At 55.3% G+C, this 20902-nt stretch overlaps 3 protein-coding genes across 9 annotated transcripts; 2 read left to right on the top strand and 1 right to left on the bottom strand.

Moving 5' to 3' along the window:
* Nucleotides 1–1225: 1225 nt before the first annotated feature.
* ABHD8 (abhydrolase domain containing 8) lies at nucleotides 1226–12276 on the bottom strand. Of its 3 annotated transcripts, XM_025457965.3 has the most exons (6): nucleotides 8134–8349; nucleotides 7359–7467; nucleotides 6201–6945; nucleotides 3287–3457; nucleotides 2936–3152; nucleotides 1226–1906 (listed from the first exon to the last, which is right to left on the bottom strand). In XM_025457965.3, exons 2-6 carry the CDS (start codon nucleotides 7396–7398, stop codon nucleotides 1736–1738), a joined length of 1344 nt encoding a protein of 447 aa, XP_025313750.1. In that variant the 5' UTR covers nucleotides 7399–7467; nucleotides 8134–8349; the 3' UTR covers nucleotides 1226–1735. The 3 variants fall into 3 exon arrangements, with proteins under 3 accessions (XP_025313750.1, XP_025313752.1, XP_025313751.1); XM_025457967.3 differs by lacking the exons at nucleotides 7359–7467; nucleotides 8134–8349 and adding an exon at nucleotides 12137–12276; XM_025457966.3 differs by lacking the exon at nucleotides 7359–7467 and having other exon boundaries at nucleotides 8134–8346.
* Nucleotides 9619–11219, top strand: MRPL34 (mitochondrial ribosomal protein L34). Its single transcript, XM_049098406.1, has 2 exons — nucleotides 9619–10305; nucleotides 10524–11219. Exons 1-2 carry the CDS (start codon nucleotides 10259–10261, stop codon nucleotides 10735–10737), a joined length of 261 nt encoding a protein of 86 aa, XP_048954363.1. The 5' UTR covers nucleotides 9619–10258; the 3' UTR covers nucleotides 10738–11219.
* Nucleotides 12162–20445, top strand: DDA1 (DET1 and DDB1 associated 1). 5 transcript variants are annotated; one of them, XM_025457968.3, is made up of 5 exons: nucleotides 12162–12342; nucleotides 17086–17162; nucleotides 17400–17451; nucleotides 18296–18357; nucleotides 19764–20445. In XM_025457968.3, the coding sequence occupies exons 1-5, from the start codon at nucleotides 12201–12203 to the stop codon at nucleotides 19872–19874; spliced, it is 444 nt and encodes a 147-aa protein (XP_025313753.1). In that variant the 5' UTR covers nucleotides 12162–12200; the 3' UTR covers nucleotides 19875–20445. The 5 variants fall into 5 exon arrangements, with proteins under 5 accessions (XP_025313753.1, XP_025313758.1, XP_025313757.1 ...); XM_025457973.3 differs by having other exon boundaries at nucleotides 12211–12342; nucleotides 17082–17162; XM_025457972.3 differs by lacking the exon at nucleotides 12162–12342 and adding an exon at nucleotides 12794–12917 and having other exon boundaries at nucleotides 17082–17162.
* The last annotated feature ends 457 nt before the right edge of the window (nucleotides 20446–20902 follow it).

Genomic DNA, 20902 nt, shown 5'->3' with positions numbered 1-20902 from the left:
CATGACCTGAGCAGAAATGAAGAGTCCGTCACTTAACCAGCTGATCCACCCGGGTGCCCCTGGGCTCTACCATTTAACCCAACTGAAGAAACTTCTCTGGACTTCCCTTTCCTCATGTATAAGACCGGAAGGCTTCCCAGACACCAAGTCTCTTGATAAAGTGATAGCAATTTAGAAGTGTGCCATATGCCCAGGAATTCACAAGTCACTGGTAGAGAATCCAGAGACACCCCCGCCTCCAAAGACCCAAAAGAGATGAAATTCATCTAATAGGATTCCCAGTGTGCACCCTACTGACTTTTGAGGCCAAATTATTCTTTGCGGTAGGGCCCATCCTGTGCATTGTAAGGTATGAGGGCAGCATCCCTGGTGCTCCACCTGCTAGGTGCCAGTGGACTCCACTCACTTACCCCCACCCCTACCCCCGGCTGAGGCAATTTAAAAAAAGTCTCTGGAATTTGCTAGTGGAAAACAGCGCCCCCAGAGAACTCAAGTCTAAACTAAAGGTGGGCTTACAAACCAGTGGGGAAACGACCAAAGATGCAGTAACTAAAGAGAGTATGCTCCCTTCCCACTGTTCACACAGCCACAGGTGTACCTCGAGATACATACCTTAAAAAATATACAGGAGAAGGAGCATGGCTGCAGGGCAGAAAATCCTTCTGCAGAACATGAAAAGACTGATTTGTTGGCTTAAAAAAAAGAGCCAAAAACAACAACAACCACCACCCACCAGTCTTCATGACAAAATCGATCTTCAACCAAGTTGAAAGATAAAATGGGATAGTAAGAGGTACCAACTTGCTGAGTGGCATGGGATAGAAGGGATTCAATGACCCGATGGTGCCAGGCACAGGGCTTCGTATACAGGTGGCACTCAATTATAGCCTCTCCAACCCATGCAACATCTTTTTTTTTTTTTTTTTTTTTAACCCATGCAACATCTACTGATCCTCATCTTAACCGCTGTATGAACCTCAGTTGGACGGCTTCCTGCCTTCCAGGGACAGGAGCTCACCATCTGCCTCTGCTCCGGGAATCCTGCCCAAGCAGCCCCTGTGTTCTGAGGGAGGGAGCGAGAACTCGGAAGCGAGCCTGGCCGGCCAACGCCCTCACTTGGCGAGTCAGCCCTGAGGGGGTGGCGCCCGCATCAGCCCGGGCTGCAGGTGGGGAAACAGGCTCACGACGGCCCCGCCCTGCGGTCACCCAGCACAGGTGCGGAGACTCAGATTGTCACTTCTTTTTATTGAGTTACAAGTTGAGATGTGCAGGTTCGGTGGCGCCAGCCCCCCTATCCCTCCCCCCCTTGGGCAACAATAGCTCCCAGCGCCAAGAACTGGGGGGTGGGGAGGGGCTCGGGCAATGAGGCGGGGCCGCTAGGGTCCCAGGATCAAGCACGGCTGACACGGAAGACAGAGCGGGGTGGGGGGGCCTGCCTCGGCCGTGGCGTTGAGAGGCAGGGGCTTCTGTACAAGGTCATCCTCCACGGGGGTTCCGGCCCCGGCCCCAACACACCGATGGGTCCGGCAGGATGGAAGCGGAGAGCGGTGTGTATCCACTGGGCTCCCGAGAATGCCATGCCCTACCCAGCTGGCCTGGGGGCGTCCCCCTGGCCTGACTCCGCCCACCGGAGCGAACAGCCCGCCCGGGTGGTCCGCGCTGCGGCCGTGGGGCGGCTCCTGGCTTCCTCCTGCTGCTCCTCGGCTCACCAAGCGATGCCCGGCCGGCCCAGCGGCTACTTCTTCTCTTCCAGGGGCGCGGGCAGGGGCTCGGGCAGGGCCTTGGGCGAGGGCTCGGGCTCCCAGAGCAGGAATTCGTGGAGCAGCGTGTTGACCGTCTCCGGACACTCCAGCATCACCATGTGGCTGCCTTCATCAATGAGCTTCAGGAAGGCCAGGAGCAGGATCTGGAGGGGAGCGGGGAGGGCGGATGGGAAGGCACAGGTTTAGGGTGGCAAAGGCAGAATGGTGCTGTGGGGGGCCAGGCTGCCCTGGGATACCCAAGCCCATCCACACCAGACCTGCAGCCTTAGGAAGTCCCTCCTGTGGTCTACCCTTCATCCCTCTACTTCCACCCAAGGGGGAGCTGGAGGACAGCCTGTTGCCCCAGTGGAGCTCAACTCAATATTCATTCAACATTTATGACGTGACTACAATATATCCAGAGCAGGATTTCTCAACCTACTGACATATAGGGCAGGATCATCATTGGGGGGGGGGCGGGGGGTGCATTGCCCGTTGTACTGTGGATGTTGAGCAGCACCCCTGGCCTTGACCCACTAGATGCCAGTAGCAGTGTCCCATGCCCCCCCACCACACAGTGTGATAACTTAAAATGTCTTCAGACCTTGCTGGATATCCCTAGGGAGCAAATTCACCGCTGGGTGAGAACCACTGAGAGAGGAAGACAAGGTCTCTCATGCCAGGGTTTTCGACCTTGGCATTGCTGACACTTGGAGTGGGAACATCCTTTGCTGTGGAGCCATTCTGTTCATTAAAGGATGTTGAACGGCATCCCTGGCATCCACCCACTATATACCAGAAGCCCCTCCTCCCCATTCGTGAAAACCAAAAAAGTCTGCAGATATTTCCAATGTCCCCTGGGGGTTAGAATCCCTGCTGGTTAAGAACTGCTGGTCCAGAGCTATTCCAAGTGCTGTGGATCCCAAGACTTGGTAGTCTCTGATCTAAAGATCCTCTGACCCACCCTCTCCCAGAATTATGTAGTGTCCCTGGTCACTTACACAAATCCCAGCTGTGAAGAGCACCTTTGATATACCGTGGGGACACAGAATCCTAATACCCGTTCAGGGCAGCCCCACATTCTGGATGCCACTCTCAATCTAAGCTTTCCTTTCCCTGGGGCTGGAGCACCAGCAAAATCCTCCAGGGGTGCATGAGCAGGGGACTTGGGGGGTGTGGTGCCAAGGCCCTACCTCGGCCATGCGCTGGTCTTCCTCCACGGGCACAAACTTGTCGTGCATGCCATGAACGAGCAGGACGGGCACAGTGAGCTCAGCATGGTAGACCTCGTCACCTTCAGGCCAGTACTGGCCACTCATCATGGCTCGCAGAACGAAGGATGACACGTTGAACGCATTGCCTTCCTTCAGCAGCTGCTTCTCTTTGGCTCCTTGGCGGGCGAAGCCAGCCCTGGTGGTGGGGAGGCACTCCTGGAGCCCTCGTGCCAGCTTGGCCACCAGGGGTGCCCCCAATGCCCATCCCAGCAGCAATACAGCCTCCCCTCCCACCCAACTCAGGGAGATGCCAGGGCTGGGGTGACTCACTTGAGAAAGCTCCAAGCCAGGCAAGGTGATAGGCAGTGCAGGACACATGTGGGCATGTTGAAGATGGAACAGAAGCTGGGCTCCAATGCCGTGGGGCCCCCGCCGTTGATCATGATTACCTTGTGCACCAGGTCTGGGTACTCATGTGCCAGGAACGTGCAGAAGGAGACACTGCCGGTGGGTAGTGGGTGACGGGAGGGTTGAAGGGTGGTGGTCAGCAGGATACAGGCAGTGAGGGAGTTAATGCCCTCCCCTCACCCAGAGACAGGTCCTTGAGAGCCAATATCCTTCCCCTGGAGCCAGAACAGGCACCAGATGGGAGTGAGGGATGGGTGGAGCATCTTGAGTGCCCCCAAATATAAGACTGTATATGTTGAGAGTGAATTTTTTTCCTTCTTTTTGGAGAGAAGATCCAAATCCAGAACTTTCATCAGATCCTCAAAGCTGCTATGACCCCCAAAGGGGTTAAGAATTACTTATTGTCATTGTTTTTTTTTTTAAGATTTTATTTATTTATTCATAGACAGAGAGAGAGAGAGAGAGAGGCAGAGACACAGACAGAGGGAGAAGCAGGCTCCATGCAGGGAGCCCGATGTGGGACCCGATCCCGGGTCTCCAGGATCACACCCCAGGCTGCAGGCGGCGCCAAACCGCTGCACCACTGGGGCTGCCCACTTATTGTCATTGTTAAGAAAGCAATCCAATCACACTGTGACTCTGGTTTCTCAGAGAACGTCCTTATTTCCTACGCATCCCTTGCCCATAAGGATCCTCTCTCTGTCTCTGGCCTCTGGGCATGGCACACCAGCCTGCCTTATGCAGGGCAGAAAGGTACAGACTTGAAGAGCCCCCAGGGTCCAGCTCCTCAGTCCCTCTAAAGCCGGGTTCATTTGGCAAACGGCCGGTGCTGCTAGCCATTTGGTTTACCTAAACTAAGTTTATCATTTTGTAAATTTGTAAATTATTTAGTAAATAAAGTTTTATTGGAAGACAGCCACACCCATTTGTTTACAATTATGGCTGCTTTTTTGCTATGACAGTAGAGTTGTGAAGCTCCAACAGAGACGACCATATGTCCTAGAAACCTCAAATATTTACTACCTGGCCCATTAAGAAAAAATTTGCCAGGCAGCCCGGGTGGCTCAGCAGTTTAGCGCCTGCCTTCAGCCCAGGGCGTGATCCTGAAGACCCGGGAATCAAGTCCCACATCAGGCTCCCTACATGGGCCTGCCTCCCTCTGCCTGTGTCTCTGCCTCTCTCTCTCTCTCCCTCTTTGTGTCTCTCATGAATAAATAAATAGAATCTTTTGGGATCCCTGGGTGGCGCAGCGGTTTGGCGCCTGCCTTTGGCCCAGGGCACGATCCTGGAGACCCGGGATCGAATCCCACGTCGGGCTCCCGGTGCATGGAGCCTGCTTCTCCCTCTGCCTATGTCTCTGCCTCTCTCTGTGTGACTATCATAAATAAGTAAAAATTAAATAAATAAATAAATAAATAAATAAATAAATAGAATCTTTTAAAAAAATGCATTTGTAAAAAAGAAAAAATTTGCCAACCCTGGCTGTAAAGAGGGACAGGATACAAGCAGGAGTCAGGTGGACTTAACTGTACCAGTGACTCCCTAGGTGCCCTTGGACAGATTGCTTAACCTCCCTGCACTTCCGTCTCCACATCTGTGAAATGGTAACTGGGCTGTCCTCATAGCATTGTTATGGGGTCACAGGAACTACCACAGATAGGTGCTCATTTAATTGAAGGAAACAAAAACAAAAACAAAAAATTTGAAGGAAACATTTAGCATAAGCATCTACTTTTGGGGGTGTTCTCATATGAACAAAGAGGAGCTATGTTAGTACCCAGCCTGGCTTCCTTTCAGAAACATATGTAACATTTCTTTCTCTTGTCTAATTGCATGGGCTACACTGCTAAAACAGTGGTTCTCAAAGTAGCTGGCTCAGGGACACCTGATTTGGCTCAGTGGTTGAGTGTCTGTTTTTGGCCCAGGGCATGATCCTGGAGTCCTAGAATTGAGTCCCACATCAGGCTTCCTGCAGGGAGCCTGCTTCTCCCTCTGCCTATGTCTCTGCCTCTCTCTCTCTGTGTCTCTCATGAATAAATAAATATTTAAAAAATATTTAAAAATAAAGCATTAAAAAAAAAGTAGCTGACTGATCAGATCCTGCCTTTCTTCCTGGGTAAGAGAGAGAATGGTACCAGTTGGCAATGGTCAGGCACCCAGGCACAGAGTCTTAAAAGCAGTGGGCACTCACCTAAATGCTAAATGGTATTATCTATCACCCCTTTAAGGGGGAGTGAATTAGAGCAACCAGTGCCCTTGTAAAAAGACTTTATGGGATTCTAATTAGCCCTTCCTTGGAGGCATTGGTATCTCCAGAACAAGTGATTTTTGAACTTAAAAGACAGTGGTTCTCAGCCAGGTATGATTCTGACTGCCAGGGAACCTAGAGCAATATCTGAAGATACTTCTCTCTCTCTCTCTCTCTCTCTCTCTCTCTCTCTCTCTCCAGGGAACCTAGAGCAGTATCTGAAGATACTTTTCTCTCTCTCTCTCTTTTTTTTTTTTTTGAGGATACTTTTGATTATTGTGACCATCACTAGGTCATTGTGCCAGCAGCAACCGGTGGGTAGAGGCTAGGGATGCTGCTCAACATCCTAGAGTGCACAGGAAAGCCCCTCACAGAGAGGAATGACCTAACCCAAAATTTCAGTAGTGTCGGGGCTGAGAAACACTGCTTTAAAATGGTATGAAACAATAGCAGAGGTGGCGGGAATCCCTATCTTGTTACAGATGTTAATGAGAGTGTTTAAAGAGAGAAATCAGTGATGGCAAGTGGGTGTCCAGTCCCTGCCACCTGCCACCCCTCACCCTCACCCCCACCCCAGCATTGGCTTACCCGTAGGAATGCCCAATGAGCACGTTTCGCTTCTTGGCATAACGTTTGAAGATGGCACGCATGTCCTCTGCCAGCGCATAGAAGGTGTAGGCTGCGGCCACCTGGGGTGCCGAGCTGGCCCCATGACCGGCCAGATCGGGTGCCACCACCTCATAGCCCAGGCGCACAAAGAAGTCCAGCTGCTCCTTCCAGATGGCCAGGGAGCCGCCAACGCCGTGGATGAAAAAGAGCACCACGTCGGCCTGGGCACCTTTGCAGCTCGTGATGCGCTTCTCACAGTCAATGTGGATGGTGCGCTTGGGGCGCCGGGCTCGCCGCCGCCGGCCACCACTGCCACTTCCAGCACTGCCTGAGCCTGAGCGGCCATCACTGCCCGCTGGGTCGGCCAGCTCCACCTCTAGGGCGGCCGGTGGCTCGCCAGAGCCATTCTGCCCATGCAGGAGGTCAGCTCGAGGTGCCCGGCCCAGGTTCTCCACCAGTAACCGCCCGTTGCGGTACACGGTAATTCGGCGCTGGCAGCGGACCAGGCCAGACCGGTCCCCATGGGCAGCATCTGGAAGTGGTGGTGGATTAGGCGACGGAGCAGGCCCAGCATGCTTCACCCGCAGCACACGGCCAGGCTTGACCTCCACAAAGGTGTAGCCATCACTGGACTCGACGCTCTCCAGCGGCCCCACAGCGTTGGGTGGTGTGCCTAGCAGGCAGCAGAAGATCCCGTCGGTCACCCCAGTCAGCATGGTGTGTCCTGCAAGTAGTGCCACAGCCATCTCAGGGGCCATCTAATAAATGAGGAGCCCTCCATCCCCACAGCACCCAAAACCTGCACCTGGGTCAGGTGAGCTGCACCAGGGGGGCGCCTTCTGGGCTCCAAGTTTTTGGAGGGCCAGAGCCAGCCAAGCACGGAGGTATTTTGTCTAGCCAGTGCCTGCATGCTGGTCGGCCACCCTCCTAGCTTATCCTAGAGAGAAGGACCTGGCTATGGCAGACCCCAAGAGGTGTCCATGGGGAAGGTGGTATAGTCAAGCACTGCTTCTTGGAGGAGGAGACATTGTGGCATATGAGAACCCCCTCCAGTTCCAGGTTATAGCAGCGATGGCTTTTGTAACCCACGTATTCATTCATCCATCCATCCATTCATGCACATTCTCATTAACTTACTTTCACCAAATGGGCACATTCTGACTGCCTCTGAAGGCATCTGGGAAGGTGTAGATTCCAATGAGCCCCCATCCCAGGTCTGGGAACCTGGCTCCTGAAAGGTGAGGCCCTGGGCAAGGGGGTTAGGGACTGAGTTCCAGAAGGCCTTGTCCAGCTCCGCAAGACCCAGACTGGATCAATAACACAGACGGACAAGCGGAAGCCCAGACTATCTGTACCCATGTCGGTACCCTGACTTCCGGGGGTCTGACACACAATCCCCAAAGGTGGAGATGAGGATGGAGAAGGTAAAGCCCCCCTTGGGGGCCCCTCCAGGCCTCTATCCTGCTCCCTGGGCCACCCCCCCCGTGTCCATGGCAACCACAGGCAGTTACATAACTCAAGGGGGATACCCGTGCAGCGCACCCCCATTGTCTAGGGCCTGGAGATGGGACCGACCCCTCCCCCGTCCCCATCCTGGGCGCCGCGGGGATGAGACACGCCGAAGGCACGGCCAGGCCCGTACTCGGTGATACAGGGGAGGCAGGTCGCGCCCCCCACTCCAGTGGAATCCCAGCCCCGGATTGCGGAGGGGGACGCAGATGCGCCACGCCAGGTCCCCTCCCCAGAGCCAGATCCCTGCCTCTCCGGTGCTAGGAAGCCTTGCGGCGGGGTCGCAGCCACTGGGGCTCCGCGGCTTCCTAAGAGCCGGAGCCCTGGCTTTGTGCACACCCCCTTCCCAAGTGGAAGCCCCAGGGACCTCGATGCCCCCCGCCGGAGCCCACTCCCCGCTCACCTCATCGAGGGCCCCGTAGCCCGGGGCAGGGCGGAGGGGTCCCGGGCGGGGAAGCCAGCGTCCGCCTGCGGCGCCGTTTTACATGGTGGCACGGGGTCGAACCAGCCGCGTCTACGCGGGCAGGCTCGGGCCCAAGGCGGTCAGCGCGGGGGCATCCCGCGGCCGCCGAGAGAGCCGGCCCTTTAAGTGTCTCCCCGGGGGGAGGGGTCGTATGCCGACGGATGGGCGTCTAGACCAATCAAAGCCGTGAAGTGTCCTGGCCTAGTTAGACTGCAAATCCTAGGCGGGAGCTCCGGGATGGAGGCGGGCTCAGGGGACAACGGCCCCACCCCCTTCAGAGGCTTACCGAGGTGGAGGGAGGGATTGGGCCTGGCCCAGGGCCCAGAAGGGGTCCCGGACGGGTCTGCGGAGCCCTGGGGGGAGAGCAGCCGGAGCCCCTTACTGCGAATGGGATCCCCCTCGTCTAGCCCCTGCCTCCGACCTGCTTTGTGCCCTCCAAACCGGGACCCCATAATCCTGTCGGTGCTGACCTTTCCGTTCTAGAGACTCCCAGATCTTTCCAATTTCGGGTGGGGAAACTGAGGCTCATAAAGACCACAAGGTCACAAGGCAAGGTCGGGGCGGGGGCGGGGTTGGGGGGCTGCGGGGCAGAGGCGGAACTTAAAACCACGGCTCTGTGGTATCAAGTCCTGGAAGTCGTTACTCGTTAAACCTTTAAACAGACGACTTGAAGCTATGAGTAATTAGGGAACTGGAGTTTCCCAGATCGGCCAATCTAACCGGTGACTCTGTGGTGTCAGCCGGAGTCAGAGATCCCAAGGTTCAAATCCAGCTTCTGCCCTTCGCTGATAGTGACCTTGGCCAAACCCCTTCTCCGAGACTCCACTTATTTCTCTGTGAAATTGATCCCTTCGTGAATTTGCTATGCAGGTAAAAACACCCAGCGCAATAAGTGCTCAATACATCATCGGCGTTCCCGTACTGGTTTAGTGGTATAATGCTGTACTGGGTTTGCTAAGTGATGGTGCAGGTAGGATGGGCTTCAGAGGACAAGGGGTTAACCGTTCCTTGCCCACTCCCAACTCCTGGAATTTGCTGCCAGAGCTGGATTAGGTCCCACCTCCCACTCTTGCCCACTCAGGGTGCTCCAGGAAGACTACAGTTGATTCATGCAGAAACCACCCCCCCACCCCCCGCCCTCCAAGTTGGGAGATTCTGGGGCCCCTGCAGAGACTCAGCCACAAGCCTGGCCCCCCTGAGGGCCCCCTAGACTTTTGGGGGAGTCTGGGGAGAATCGTAGGGTTGGGTCATAGGGAGAGATGGGGCTTGGGGAGAGGAAAAAAATCTGAGGATTTTAAAAGATGAATAAAGAATCAGGCATAGGAGGGTGTGGCTGAAATTTAGTGTGTGTGTGTATAGAGGGCTTCATATGCTTGCCAGAGGAGCTGAATATCTTCCCTGGGGCAACGAGGAGCTGTAGAGGCGGTGAGAGGGGGGAAGGGGCTCTGAGTATTAGAAAAATTTTTCTAGAGCTCGAGTGGAGGTACCACCAAGGGCAAGCTTGCAGCACATGAGGTTTAGATTGAGAAACCGAATCCCCGAGAGAAGCAGGGACCACCCCAAGGACATCCAGGCAACCCCGACTTAGGTCTCCTGGGCTCCCCGCCAAGGAGCAGAGACTTGGCTGGGCCCAGAGAAGAGCTGCCAGCCAGCTGTGTGCCATCTGCCTGCCGCCTGCTGGGGGAAGGAGGCTCGACCAGCCGTTTCCTGAGGCTGCCACCAGCTGCGCCACGGTCACCTCCGGGCACCCTCTGCCGGTCGGCAGGAGAAGGAACCACAGTTCCCAGCGGACCTCGGGACACAACATCTTCTACGCACGCGCATGCCTAAAGGGTGTCGTTCGCCTGCCACCTGCTGGCCGGCGTGAGGACCTACACGCCCTTGCGGAGAAGGACGCTCCCGCCGATGGGACGCAGGCGCAGAACGACCACTCCTGGAGGACCCGGCGGCCACGCGGGCTCCGCGTAGGACAAACTACATTTCCCAGGGGTTTTCGTTAACGCAGCTTCGGAGCCTATTCACTTTGGAGTAGCTGGCGCGAGGACGTCGCGCCCGGCGGCCGGACATGGCTCTCCTGATGGGATCCGTAGGTCGCCAGTTGGGTCGCGTCGGGTGAGTCCCCACGGGGACCCTTCCCCAAATCCGGGAACAAGGGCGGTGTCGGGGGCTGGTGTCTGCTGTTGACCGACAACACGACTTGCCAACGCCTCGCGCCTTTGCTCCGTCCCGGCACGGGCGGGGGCGCCGAGGCTCCAAGAGGTTAGGGTTAGGGACGCAGCGCCCCCTCTGACCTTTCTCGCCGTCTCTCCGCCCTGCCCCCGTCCCCGCAGGTGGCTCCAGACCCGGGCCAGGCCCGGGCTTCCCCACGCTTGGGGACTCCTCGCCACACAGCAGAACCGGGGTAAGGCGCGTGGCAACGAGTATCAGCCGAGCAACATCAAACGCAAGCACAAACACGGCTGGATCCGGCGCCTGAGCACGCCAGCCGGCGTCCAGGTCATCCTTCGCCGCATGCTCAAAGGCCGCAAGTCGCTGAGCCACTGAGGAGCGCGAAGCTGCCGGCGGGACCCTACCCCGCCCCCCACGGCCCCGCCCCATTGGAGCATTTCCCCTTCCTGGAACCGCTCCTGCTCTTGTTTTTGTGGGGAGCTGGGACAACTCAGACATGAGCGCTCCTCGAACTGGGGGGAAGTCTAGGGTTGTACCGAAAGTAGAAGCAGGAGCTCAGACCTTGCCGAGTCTCTTTCTACGATACTGAATTAGGAAGAATTCCGGACATACAGTAGTGGTCACCAGTGAACCCCGTGGATTCTGTTCACGGCTCTCACCACCAGTTACCCACAACCCACCTGCGCCCTCCTGTGTTATTTGAGAGCAGATCTCAGACATTGGGTTATTTCTTAAGTATTTCAGAATGCATCTCTCCAAGCAAAGGGCTCTTAAAGACATAATCACAAAACTTTACACACCTAAAAAAAGTGGTTAAGAATTCCTTAATATCATTGCCTAATAAATGTTGAAATTTCCATTTTTTCTTATTTACGTCATTACTTTTAACAGGTCTGGGGGGTCTTGTGGGGAGTTGGGGTGTGAATCCCCCTGCTCCTTGGGGATGGGTTGTGTGACCTTGAGCAAGCCCTTGGCCCTCTGAGGCTCATTTGGCTCCTATGAAATGAGGTGCTTATTTCCCCTTGGCCGCATTGTTGGAATAATAATACTCAGTAGCTTCCACTTAGAACTTTTGAGTGCTTCCTATGTACTGGGTGCTGGGTCCTTGTCTAACCTTGCTGCCTTCAAACTTAAAGGCAGTTTGGAGACAAAGTAGTCAGGGCTGAGAGGAGGATTGTGAGGGCCATGGGAGCCCAGAGGAAGTTTTGCTTGGCTTGGATTTGGAAGAACGTAGTTACAGAGGGCTTCCTGGAAGCGGTTAGCAGGACCTGGGAGGGCCCAAAGGGAGAAAGGATTAGATCCAGGGGTCAGGATAAAAGGATACCCCCCGGAGGGTCCCAAAATTCGGGGCCAAAGGAATGAGACTGGGTCCTTGGGTGGCTGGGGAGCCACAGGGGCATATGAACAAGAGAATCTGAGCTGTCAATTCAAAGAGGAAGCAGCAAGTACGGAGCAGTTTAGATATGCCGAAACCTAGAGTTTGGATTCTGCGGAGGATGCTGGGAGTGTTGCGGTAGGTCCCTCTCTTCCGGGGCTGCTGTGCAAATTGCATGACACACCATATTAAAAAGTGAAGTAAACACTAGAAAAAGAAGAGACCTGCGGAACTCCCGGAGTTGTGGACTACAAGTCCCAAGAGGCCTCGGGGACAGGGCCTCCGCCCACTTCCGGAATTTGCTGCCTTCGCTTCCAATTCCCGGGCGGGGTTTTGCTTCCTCAACCGAACTTGACCACAAAGGGAGGAGGTGGGGTAGCCAATGGACGCGTGACTTACGGGATCTGGCCAATGGGAGTGCGCAGAGGCCGCTACTTTGGAGGCGGGGCTAGAAGGCAGGCCAATGAGGGGGGGCGGCGGCGCCATCAGTGTGCGCTGTGCCGTGGCTGGAAGTTACTGTGCGGCGGCGGCTAAGAAGGCGGCTGTGGTGGCGGCTGCGGCGGCTGAGGCGGTGGCTGAGGCAGCGACGGAGGAAACAGAAGATGGTGAGAGAGGCTGCCGGGCCCGTACTTCCCCTCCCTTCGACAAAATGGCGCCGCGGGCCCACCCACCTCTAGTAATCCCTGAAGCCCCTCACCTCCCTGCCCGGCCCCCTCAGGCCCCGCCCCGCCCCTCGCTCTGCCCTATAACCTTCAACCTTGGGACCCTGCTGTGAGCTTCCTGCTGACCGCGCCCCGGCTCCTCTCTCCGACCCCTGACCCCATCTAGGCTTCCAGGCCCTGACAATCCATTCATTTCCGGGTCGCTGGTACCCCGGAAATCGGTGGGGGTGGGGACGGGGTCCCCCGAGACCCCCGTTTCAGGCCTAGCCCTTGGCTTACCCGGCCTGGGTCTCTCCAGCTCAGGAGGGTTTGGGAGCCGGGTCTGGGCGTTGGGGCGGGGGAGGGGGGCTTGACATTGTGACATGTGGGGCTTTGTCGCCAAAGGAAGTGCGACATCACAGACTGCCCAGGTCCCCCAGAGCCCTGATCCCACCCCCAGCATTCCCGGCCCTGACCTGCCCCGAGGACGGAGTAACTTCATCTCTCGGGTCCCCAGCCCTCTTCCCTGTTAAATGGAGGTAGCAGCAGTCCAGACCTCATAGGGTTGTGACAATTCAGAGAACTGATGTCATAAAGGGCTTAGGACAGTGAACGCTCAACAGATGAGCTGGGTGACTTGGGGCCTGGGGCATCTTCTCCCATCTGGCTTCCTATCTTGAAGTGGGAATAATGCCAGCCGTTTGGGCCATTTACTCATCCTGGGGTTTGTCTCTAATGATTCTTTGGGGTTCTGTCCCCCAACCTGTAAAGTGTGGGACATCAGACTTGTGCCCAAGGCCCCCCCCCATCCCCCACTACTTGGCATCCCCAGGACTGACGGGTGATGCAAGCTTTTGTCAGGGCAGGTCAAAACGCCATTGGCGCTGGACCCAGAGTCCCAGCCCACAACCCAGAGCTCATGGGATGTGGTGGGGGATAGGCAAAAGAAGGAGATAGGAAAGTGGGTTCTGAGCATGGGGGTCCCCAGACCTGGGTGTTGTCCTTGATTCGTTGCTGCAACTTCATCCCCCATGTCCAGTCTATAAGAAGTTCTAATGGCTTTGTCTCTGGAATGCATTGTGAATTCATCCACAGTTGTGTGCCCTGCTCCAGGCACTGCCACCTTCTGCTTGGATGCCTCTCCCAGCCACCTCCTGATCTCCTTACTTCCATCCTGCCCTGTTGGCAGTCTGTAATTCACCTGGAACGAGAGGGAGCTTGTAATTTAAAATATAAATCTCATTATACAACTTTCTAGCATATAAGATACTCTAAGGGCTTCTTGTAACCCAGATGAAACCCCAGCTTCCCCCTCAGTCCCCAAGACCCCTGTCTACCTTTGTGACCTCATCTCTACTCTTCACTCCTCCCTCTCCAAGCTTTAGCCATACGGGCCTTGTTTTCATGTCCTCACACTGCTAAGTCCCTTCCACCGCAGGCCCTTTGCACCTGCTGCTTCTTCTGCCTGGAATGTTCTTCCTGTGAACATCACCTTCTCGGAGGATCCCCTCCTGACTTCAGGAGGCCCTTTGTGTCTCCTCTCTTGACACACCTTTTCTTTTCATCTCCCTTTGATTGGATCGCTTATGGGCTGTCTGCCCCAGGGATGGCACACACATGTTCAGTGAGTGTTTGCTGAGGCTGTGGACAGCTTCTAGGCCTAGCTGTGGCTAGGATTTGTCTGGCTTGAGTGAGGATTCCTTCCCTGTGTCCAAGGCCTTGTTTTCCTGCTTAGCTGACAGGAAGTACTAGTCATACTGTCTTCATTCATTTATTCAGCACAAACACATTGATGTAACAGCTGGCCTTCCAGGGAGCTCTCTGAGAAGCTCTTTCCAGGCTGGGAGGCCACTTCCCCCAGGTCATACAGCCAGTGAGGGGCCCGGCCAGGATTGAGTGTGGGCTTGGGGCTTCCATACCTCTCACTCCATGTGAGCCCTGCCAGGGGTCCAGCATTGAGACAGCCCTGCCCTGCCCTCAGGGAGGAGTCAGTCCAGCAAGGGAGGTGGATGTGTCAACAGATGACCTCGCTGGGGTGTGATCTTGGCTCTGGCAGAGGTCCCCAAGGTGTGGAGAGAGGAAAGAGGCAGAGGGGGATTTTGAGCTGGATGGAGCGGCTGGTGGGTGTTTCCCACATGGGGAGAGGAGGGGCATTCTGGGAGGAAGGCACAGCACCAGCAGAGATAGGGGGTTTGTGGCAGGAGGACAGCATAGGCCAAGTCGAGCCAGACCTGTGGAGGGCGTTGACAGGGACGGGGGCCTCTCTTCACCATTCAGGGCTCAGTACCTGCATCACTGCCTCTGGGCAGCCCTTCCTGACCCTCCAAATCAGCCACATCTTTCCCCAGTGCTGTCCTGGGTCTCACACATCACCTCACGGCACCCTGTCTTCATAGCCACTCTGTAGTCACTGCACGGCTCTTTAATGAGCACCTGTGTCCTTGTGTACTAGATGCTTCCCAGGGCCAAGAGCCACTCTGTTGTGGCTGGTGCCAGGCCTGACACGTAGTTGGAGCCTGAGGAAAACCTTGCGGGCTGGATGAAGCTGGCCCCATAGTCTGGGGTGGAGTTGGGGCAAGGGTCCTGGGATGGAGGAGGCAAGTTAGAGGGGCTTTGAGCTGGCTCCAGAGTGGTAGGTCTGTAGGTCTTCTTCGAGGGCTGGGCCCTGCAGAGGTGAGGACACCTGCTTCTGCTTGCCCTAGAGGCTGGTGGGAGGGATCATCTGAACAGCTGCTTCCCTGAGGTTGCCTAGCTTGGGCTCAGGTATGGGGATGGGTCTCCCAGAGCAGGGTTAATGTAGCCTGCAGGGGCTCTGGGCCCTTGGTTTTCAGGCAGGGAAACTGAGGCACTGGCATGGCATGTAACACAAAGAGCTTGGCTTCTTGAGGTTGGGTGAACTTGGGTCCGTCTACTTCCTTGTTTTCTTGTTGGGGCCGAGTGACCTCAGACAAGTACCATGTGACCCTTCTAAGGCCTCAATTTCCTCATCTTTATTATGCGGTGACTTCAGCCCTTGGCGGGCCATTTGGGGAACCCCTCCCTAGCTGCCCCACTCCAGGCCTGATGACAGCGTTGCCCTCCTGTTCTGCTGAGAAGTCACTCCCTATCCCAGGCTCTCAGCCATCATTCCTCTCTGAGCATCCTCATGCTCTAGTGCCTCAGTCTCTTGAGGTGGACATAGCTCTATTTGACCTTATTATTATTATTTTTTTTTAGATTTTTTATTATTTTTTTTTAATTTTTATTTATTTATGAGTCACACACAGAGAGAGAGAGAGAGAGAGAGAGAGGCAGAGACACAGGCAGAGGGAGAAGCAGGCTCCATGCACTGGGAGCCCGACGTGGGATTCGATCCCGGGTCTCCAGGATCGCGCCCTGGGCCAAAGGCAGGCGCTAAACCGCTGCACCACCCAGGGATCCCTCATGGACCTTATTGCCCCTATCTTATGGCTGAGAGTCCCATCCTATGCAGAGTCGGAGCCTTTCCCCTCCAGAATCCTCACCCTTTTTTGCCCAGCTCATGCCGGAGTATCAGTGCAAAAGGACTTTTGACGAGTCAGGGCTGTGAATAAAGTCAGTTGCTGGCTCCCGGCAGCCTTGTGGATCTGCAGAATCTGGCCTTCCCCGTGAGAGGCCAGGCTCCGCACGTGGACAGGGCACGCTCCCCTTCATGGAGTGGCCTCTGGGTCATGTGCCCCAGGAGCAGCCCCTGAGCTGACCCCTGTTCACAGACCTGTTTGCTTTGGTCTACACAGCATTTTATAAAAAGCCCAGCCAACTTGAACAACCTGGTGACGGCACATTAAGACTTGGATTTCTGAGTTTTCTTACGACTTGGGAGTTCAGTTGACCCTGGACTACGGTTACTGTAGAGCCGCAGCCTGTGTACTGGCCACTCTCTCCCCTTTACCCAAGGCCCTGCTCCCTGTTAATTCATCACTCTGGCTCACAGGGTTTTTAAGGATAGATGAGTTTTTCCCATTCCAGATCCAGGCCAAGGTGGATAAATGGAAAAGAAACCAGGAGTTTTATGTTATTTTATTTATTTATTTATTTTATTTTGTTTTATTTTATTTTATTTTATTTTATTTTATTTTTATTTTATTTTATTTTATTTTATTTTATTTTATTTTATTTTATTTTATTTTATTTTAATTTAATTTATTTTAGATTTTATTTATTAATGAGAGACACACAGAGAGAGGCAGAGACGCAGGCAGAGGGAGAAGCAGGCTCCACGCAGGGAGCCCGACGTGGGACTTGATACTGGGTCTCCAGGATCACACTTTAGCTGAAGGCGGTGCTAAACCGCTGAGCCACCCGGGCCGCCTGAAACCAGGAGTTTAATATTCAGCAGGCATAGAGGCTGGGTCCAGGTCCAGCTTCCCACCCTGCTGCTTGTTCCTGACTTTGAACAAATGGTCTGTCCTCTCTGAGCCTCAGTTTTCCCGCCTCTCGCCTGGTTACAGGGCTGTTGGAAGGACCCCAAAAGAGAATGCTCAATTCTCCCAGGGCCCCCTAACTTTTTTCTGGTCACCACAGCATGCACATCAGGTAGCCAGCTTAAGGGTAGCATTCTGGAAAACTTAACAGAAGAACACTAAGATGGAAACTGGAAGTCACCCAGAAGCCCAGTCTCATGAGTACTCCAGGGGTGACCTGAACTGTGCCTGGTCTCACTTACCATCTTCCCTGTCTTCTAGGCAGATTTTTTGAAAGGACTGCCTGTCTACAACAAAAGCAATTTTAGTCGATTTCATGCTGACTCTGTGTGCAAAGCTTCGGTGAGTGCGTGCTCCGGGCACTGGAAGCGGTTGGGGAGCTGCCAGAGGGAAAGGGGTGATGGGCACAGCCCATTGGGGTCTCGCGGGGAGCAGAGACTGGTCGTTAAGCTAGGTGCCGCCCAACTTCTTTGCACATTGTTCTATCTTCATTGGAGGGTGGGTGCCCAGTTGAAGGGTGAAGGGGCCCCAGTCAGCCTGCTTGCTCTCCTAACCCATGTCTCCTCAACTCTCCTGCAGAACCGGCGTCCTTCAGTCTACCTGCCCACCCGGGAGTACCCATCTGAACAGAGTAAGTGGCCTGTCTGTCTCATCCTGGCTGCTGAGGGGAGGAGCCGCAGGGCAGCACAGGTGGTGACCTATGGGATGCCACTCAGCTCCCAGCTCCGGGGAGTAGTGGGAAGCCTGGCTTTCTCTGGGACCGTCCTAATCTCCACATGCTGGGATCCACGTCCAGCCCCCGAGAGGGCCCTCATTAGCCCTTATCTGCTGCTCACCAGCCCTTTCCCCTTCCTCTCCCATAAGTTTGGGTGTCCCCTACCAGCACCACATCACAGACCCCGAGATGGGTACTGTGGGAGGGATCCCACCCAGACTGGGGCAGGCAGCTCAGGGAAGTAGAGGCGACCAGGTAGAGGGACCTGCAGAGAAAGGCCCAGAGCCTGCAGCGCAGGAGAAGCTTAATTAAGGTTATTGTGGTTGTGTTTTATTTAATTGCGAAGAAGAATCTACCTGAACCCTGCATGGTGGGTTCTGTGGTCCCTGGGGCCCGGCTGTACAGATCTGTGTTCCTGGTCTGCCTGGACCTATGTGCTGGGGCTCATTTCCCTACCCAGGGGTGGCATCCCACTTGTGGCAGAAGGTTCGATCTCTCCCTAGAAAGCAGGGACCCAGGTGGAGTAGCCGGCTCGGTTCCCTGGTAGTAGCTATGTATTTGGGAGCAAAAACACTAGGCTTCCCAAAAACCTGTGTTTGTGGGATGCAGACTTGGGGTCCCAGCAAGGCCACCCAGAGCAGAGGTGGGCAGGAGACCTGGGAGGGGTGAGCACCTGTCCTGGTAGGAGCAGTGCAGGCCAGGGTGGGGGCTGGGTCACCTGCAGCCTCTGCCTGCAACTTTCTCTGCCTTTTCTCCTCAGTCATCGTGACAGAAAAGACAAACATCCTTTTGCGCTACCTACATCAGCAATGGGACAAAAAGGTAAGGCACATGGGGTCAGGTGCTAGAGCTCATGGGGACGGTAATGGCCAGCAGCGGGGGTTTAAGTGGGGGAAGGACACAGGTGGCTGGAGGACCAGGTGACTGGTAGCTGAATCAGAGTTTGCCAGGCCAGCCAGGGGAGGGAAGAGCATTTCAGAGGAGTGGATGGCTGCATGGAGGCTGTAGGGTTCTGGTGCTCAGGGACAGGCAGGGGCTTGTCAGGGGGTGCCAAGGTCTGGGTACCACGGAGGCCTGGCTCCCCACAGCCTGCCAGAGCAGCCCTGGCAGCAGATAGACCGCATTATTACCTAGAGTCACTGTTCAGTGCTGAAACGTACACATGGTTAAAACTTTAGGGGATACAAGCAGGCATAGTTGCAGTGAGAAGCTGCACCCCCACTCCCCTGAGGCTTCCTTTCTGACACAGGACTTTTTTTAAAAAAGATTTTAGGGATCCCTGGGCGGCGCAGCGGTTTGGCGCCTGCCTTTGGCCCAGGGCGCGATCCTGGTAGACCTGGGATCAAATCCCACGTCAGGCTCCCGGTGCATGGAGCCTGCTTCTCCCTCTGCCTATGTCTCTGCCTCTCTCTCTCTCTCTGTGTGACTATCATAAATAAATAAAAAAGTTAAATAAATAAATAAATAAATAAATAAATAAATAAATAAATAAAAAAGATTTTATTTATTTGAGAGAGCATGTGAGAGACAGAACACCAGTGGAGGGGGAGGGGCAGAGGGAGAGGGAGAAGCAGGCTCCCTGCTGAGCCCCGATGTGGGGCTCTATCCCAGGATCTTCAGATCATGACCTGAGCCGAAAGCAGACACTTAACCGACTTAGCTACCCAGGAGCCCCCAATTTTTCTTTTTCTTGAATGAAGATGTTAATGTGTTGTTCTGCATCATAGTCGGTTTGGGGATTCTTTTGCCTAACATTGAACGTGAGACAGAGACCTGCCCTGGGCCAGGCTGGAGGGGGACCGCATGACGAAGTGACTGCTCAGAAAATCTGAAGCTACTTAGCCCACCCAGTCCTCCTACCCCACAGACCTTACTTCCCACCTTGGAAAGGAGAGTTCCCCACCCAGGCCCGCTTTCCTATTCTGCAGCAATGCACGTCTCCCCTGGGTGGCTCCTGAGTTCTTTCTGCCCGTCCTGGCTGGGCGGCTTGCTTCCCTAGGTGTTTTGGATGGGGTGTGGGTCATTGCCAGCGGTGGTGACTTCTCACAGTGCCCAGGAAGTGCCTGGCAGTCCCAGGCTGGCGGCCCCTCAGACTGTGGCTGTGCAGGGAGGTCTGGCGGGCAGGAGGGACCCTGGATTGACTGCCCTGCTCCAGGCCCAGACACAGGATTTCAGGAGCTCACCCCAGTGAAGACTTAACACCCCCTCTCCTTTCCCGTGCCTCTCAGAATGCCGCAAAGAAGAGAGACCAGGAGCAAGTGGACCTTGAGGGTGAGAGCTCTGCACCCCCCCGCAAGGTCGCACGGACCGATAGCCCGGACATGCATGAGGACACTTAAGACTCTCACTCCCCCACAGGCGCCTCCTGTCTTGTCTGCTCCTCGCCCGCCCGCCTTGTGTAAGCGCCCCCTGCCCTGCCCCTACCGGCCCACCACACCTGACCATACCACTTCCAACCTCATAGGAGCCGATGTATTTATTTTCCTTGAGTTTTTATTTATGCTGTAAAATGTACCAAGCGATGGTTAAAGGGGACGTCAGACCCAGTAGTGTGATGTTGGTAGATGCTTTTTAAAAAACATTGTTATTCACAAACCCCACTACCCAGAACCCCCTTTTACTCCCCCACCCCCCTCCAATTCTCCTCCGGAAAAACCAGAGCTTGTCTGCAAGGGTCTAGAGCCAGGGCCCTGCTGTGGCCCAGCAGCATGGGTGGGAGCCTTTCTCCCTGCTCCTGCTCTCCAGTCCGGGCCTTAAAGACTTGGCTGGGACCTATTCTGTGCCCAGGCTTTGCTCTGAATGTGTGCCAGGGGGAGAAGTCGGCATTTCCGGATCTTTCTCTTAAGTCATTTTATCATGGACTAGTGCGTGCTCCGTGTCCACCCCAATAAAAGGATCTTTCCTACTCGACCTCGCGTCTTTGCTCCGTGTGCCTCAGCCCCAGAGGACGGAGCCACTGAGAGTCGACTCGTCATCACCAAGAGGAGCCAAGAGGGGCCCCCACGTGCCAGGGCCCTGGGACCCACTGGATTCTCTCATGGGCCTGCCATGGCCACCTCGCTCAGAGCCAAGACCTGTCTGGACCCACCCCCATGCCTCACCTGACAAGGTGTCCCAAAGGACCAGGACACCCCTGAGAGATGGTCCATGTCGCCAAGGACATAACTGTGGTCAACCCACGCCCTGGATGCCTTGGGTCAGGGTGGCATGCCCACCAGCCACTGTGGAGACAGCCCAGGTGGCCTGGCCTCAAGTGCGCCTGATTCAGAGATGAGGTGCACGGAGCTGCAAGGAACACCCAGCCCAGGGGCTGTGTCGGTCAGCGGAGTTCCACAGCCACTCGTGGGCTGTCAGCTAGGCTGAGTTG

Source organism: Canis lupus, chromosome 20, assembly GCF_003254725.2.
Source record: "Canis lupus dingo isolate Sandy chromosome 20, ASM325472v2, whole genome shotgun sequence".
Taxonomy (NCBI): domain Eukaryota; kingdom Metazoa; phylum Chordata; class Mammalia; order Carnivora; family Canidae; genus Canis; species Canis lupus.
Note: the sequence above shows the minus strand (reverse complement) of the source record. Positions and strands in the feature narration are given on the sequence as shown.

Coding starts and splice junctions, on each gene's coding strand:
- DDA1 (XM_025457968.3), top strand. CDS start 12,201: ATGAGGGGGGGCGGCGGCGCCATCAGTGTGCGCTGTGCCGTGGCTGGA. Junction 17,163..17,399: donor ACTCTGTGTGCAAAGCTTCG/GTGAGTGCGTGC, acceptor ACTCTCCTGCAG/AACCGGCGTCCTTCAGTCTA. Junction 17,452..18,295: donor GGAGTACCCATCTGAACAGA/GTAAGTGGCCTG, acceptor TTTTCTCCTCAG/TCATCGTGACAGAAAAGACA.
- MRPL34 (XM_049098406.1), top strand. CDS start 10,259: ATGGCTCTCCTGATGGGATCCGTAGGTCGCCAGTTGGGTCGCGTCGG. Junction 10,306..10,523: donor CGCCAGTTGGGTCGCGTCGG/GTGAGTCCCCAC, acceptor CCGTCCCCGCAG/GTGGCTCCAGACCCGGGCCA.
- ABHD8 (XM_025457965.3), bottom strand. CDS start 7,398: ATGCCTTCAGAGGCAGTCAGAATGTGCCCATTTGGTGAAA. Junction 3,458..6,200: donor CTCATTGGGCATTCCTACGG/GTAAGCCAATGC, acceptor ACCCACCGGCAG/TGTCTCCTTCTGCACGTTCC. Junction 3,153..3,286: donor CTGGCTTGGAGCTTTCTCAA/GTGAGTCACCCC, acceptor CCCCACCACCAG/GGCTGGCTTCGCCCGCCAAG.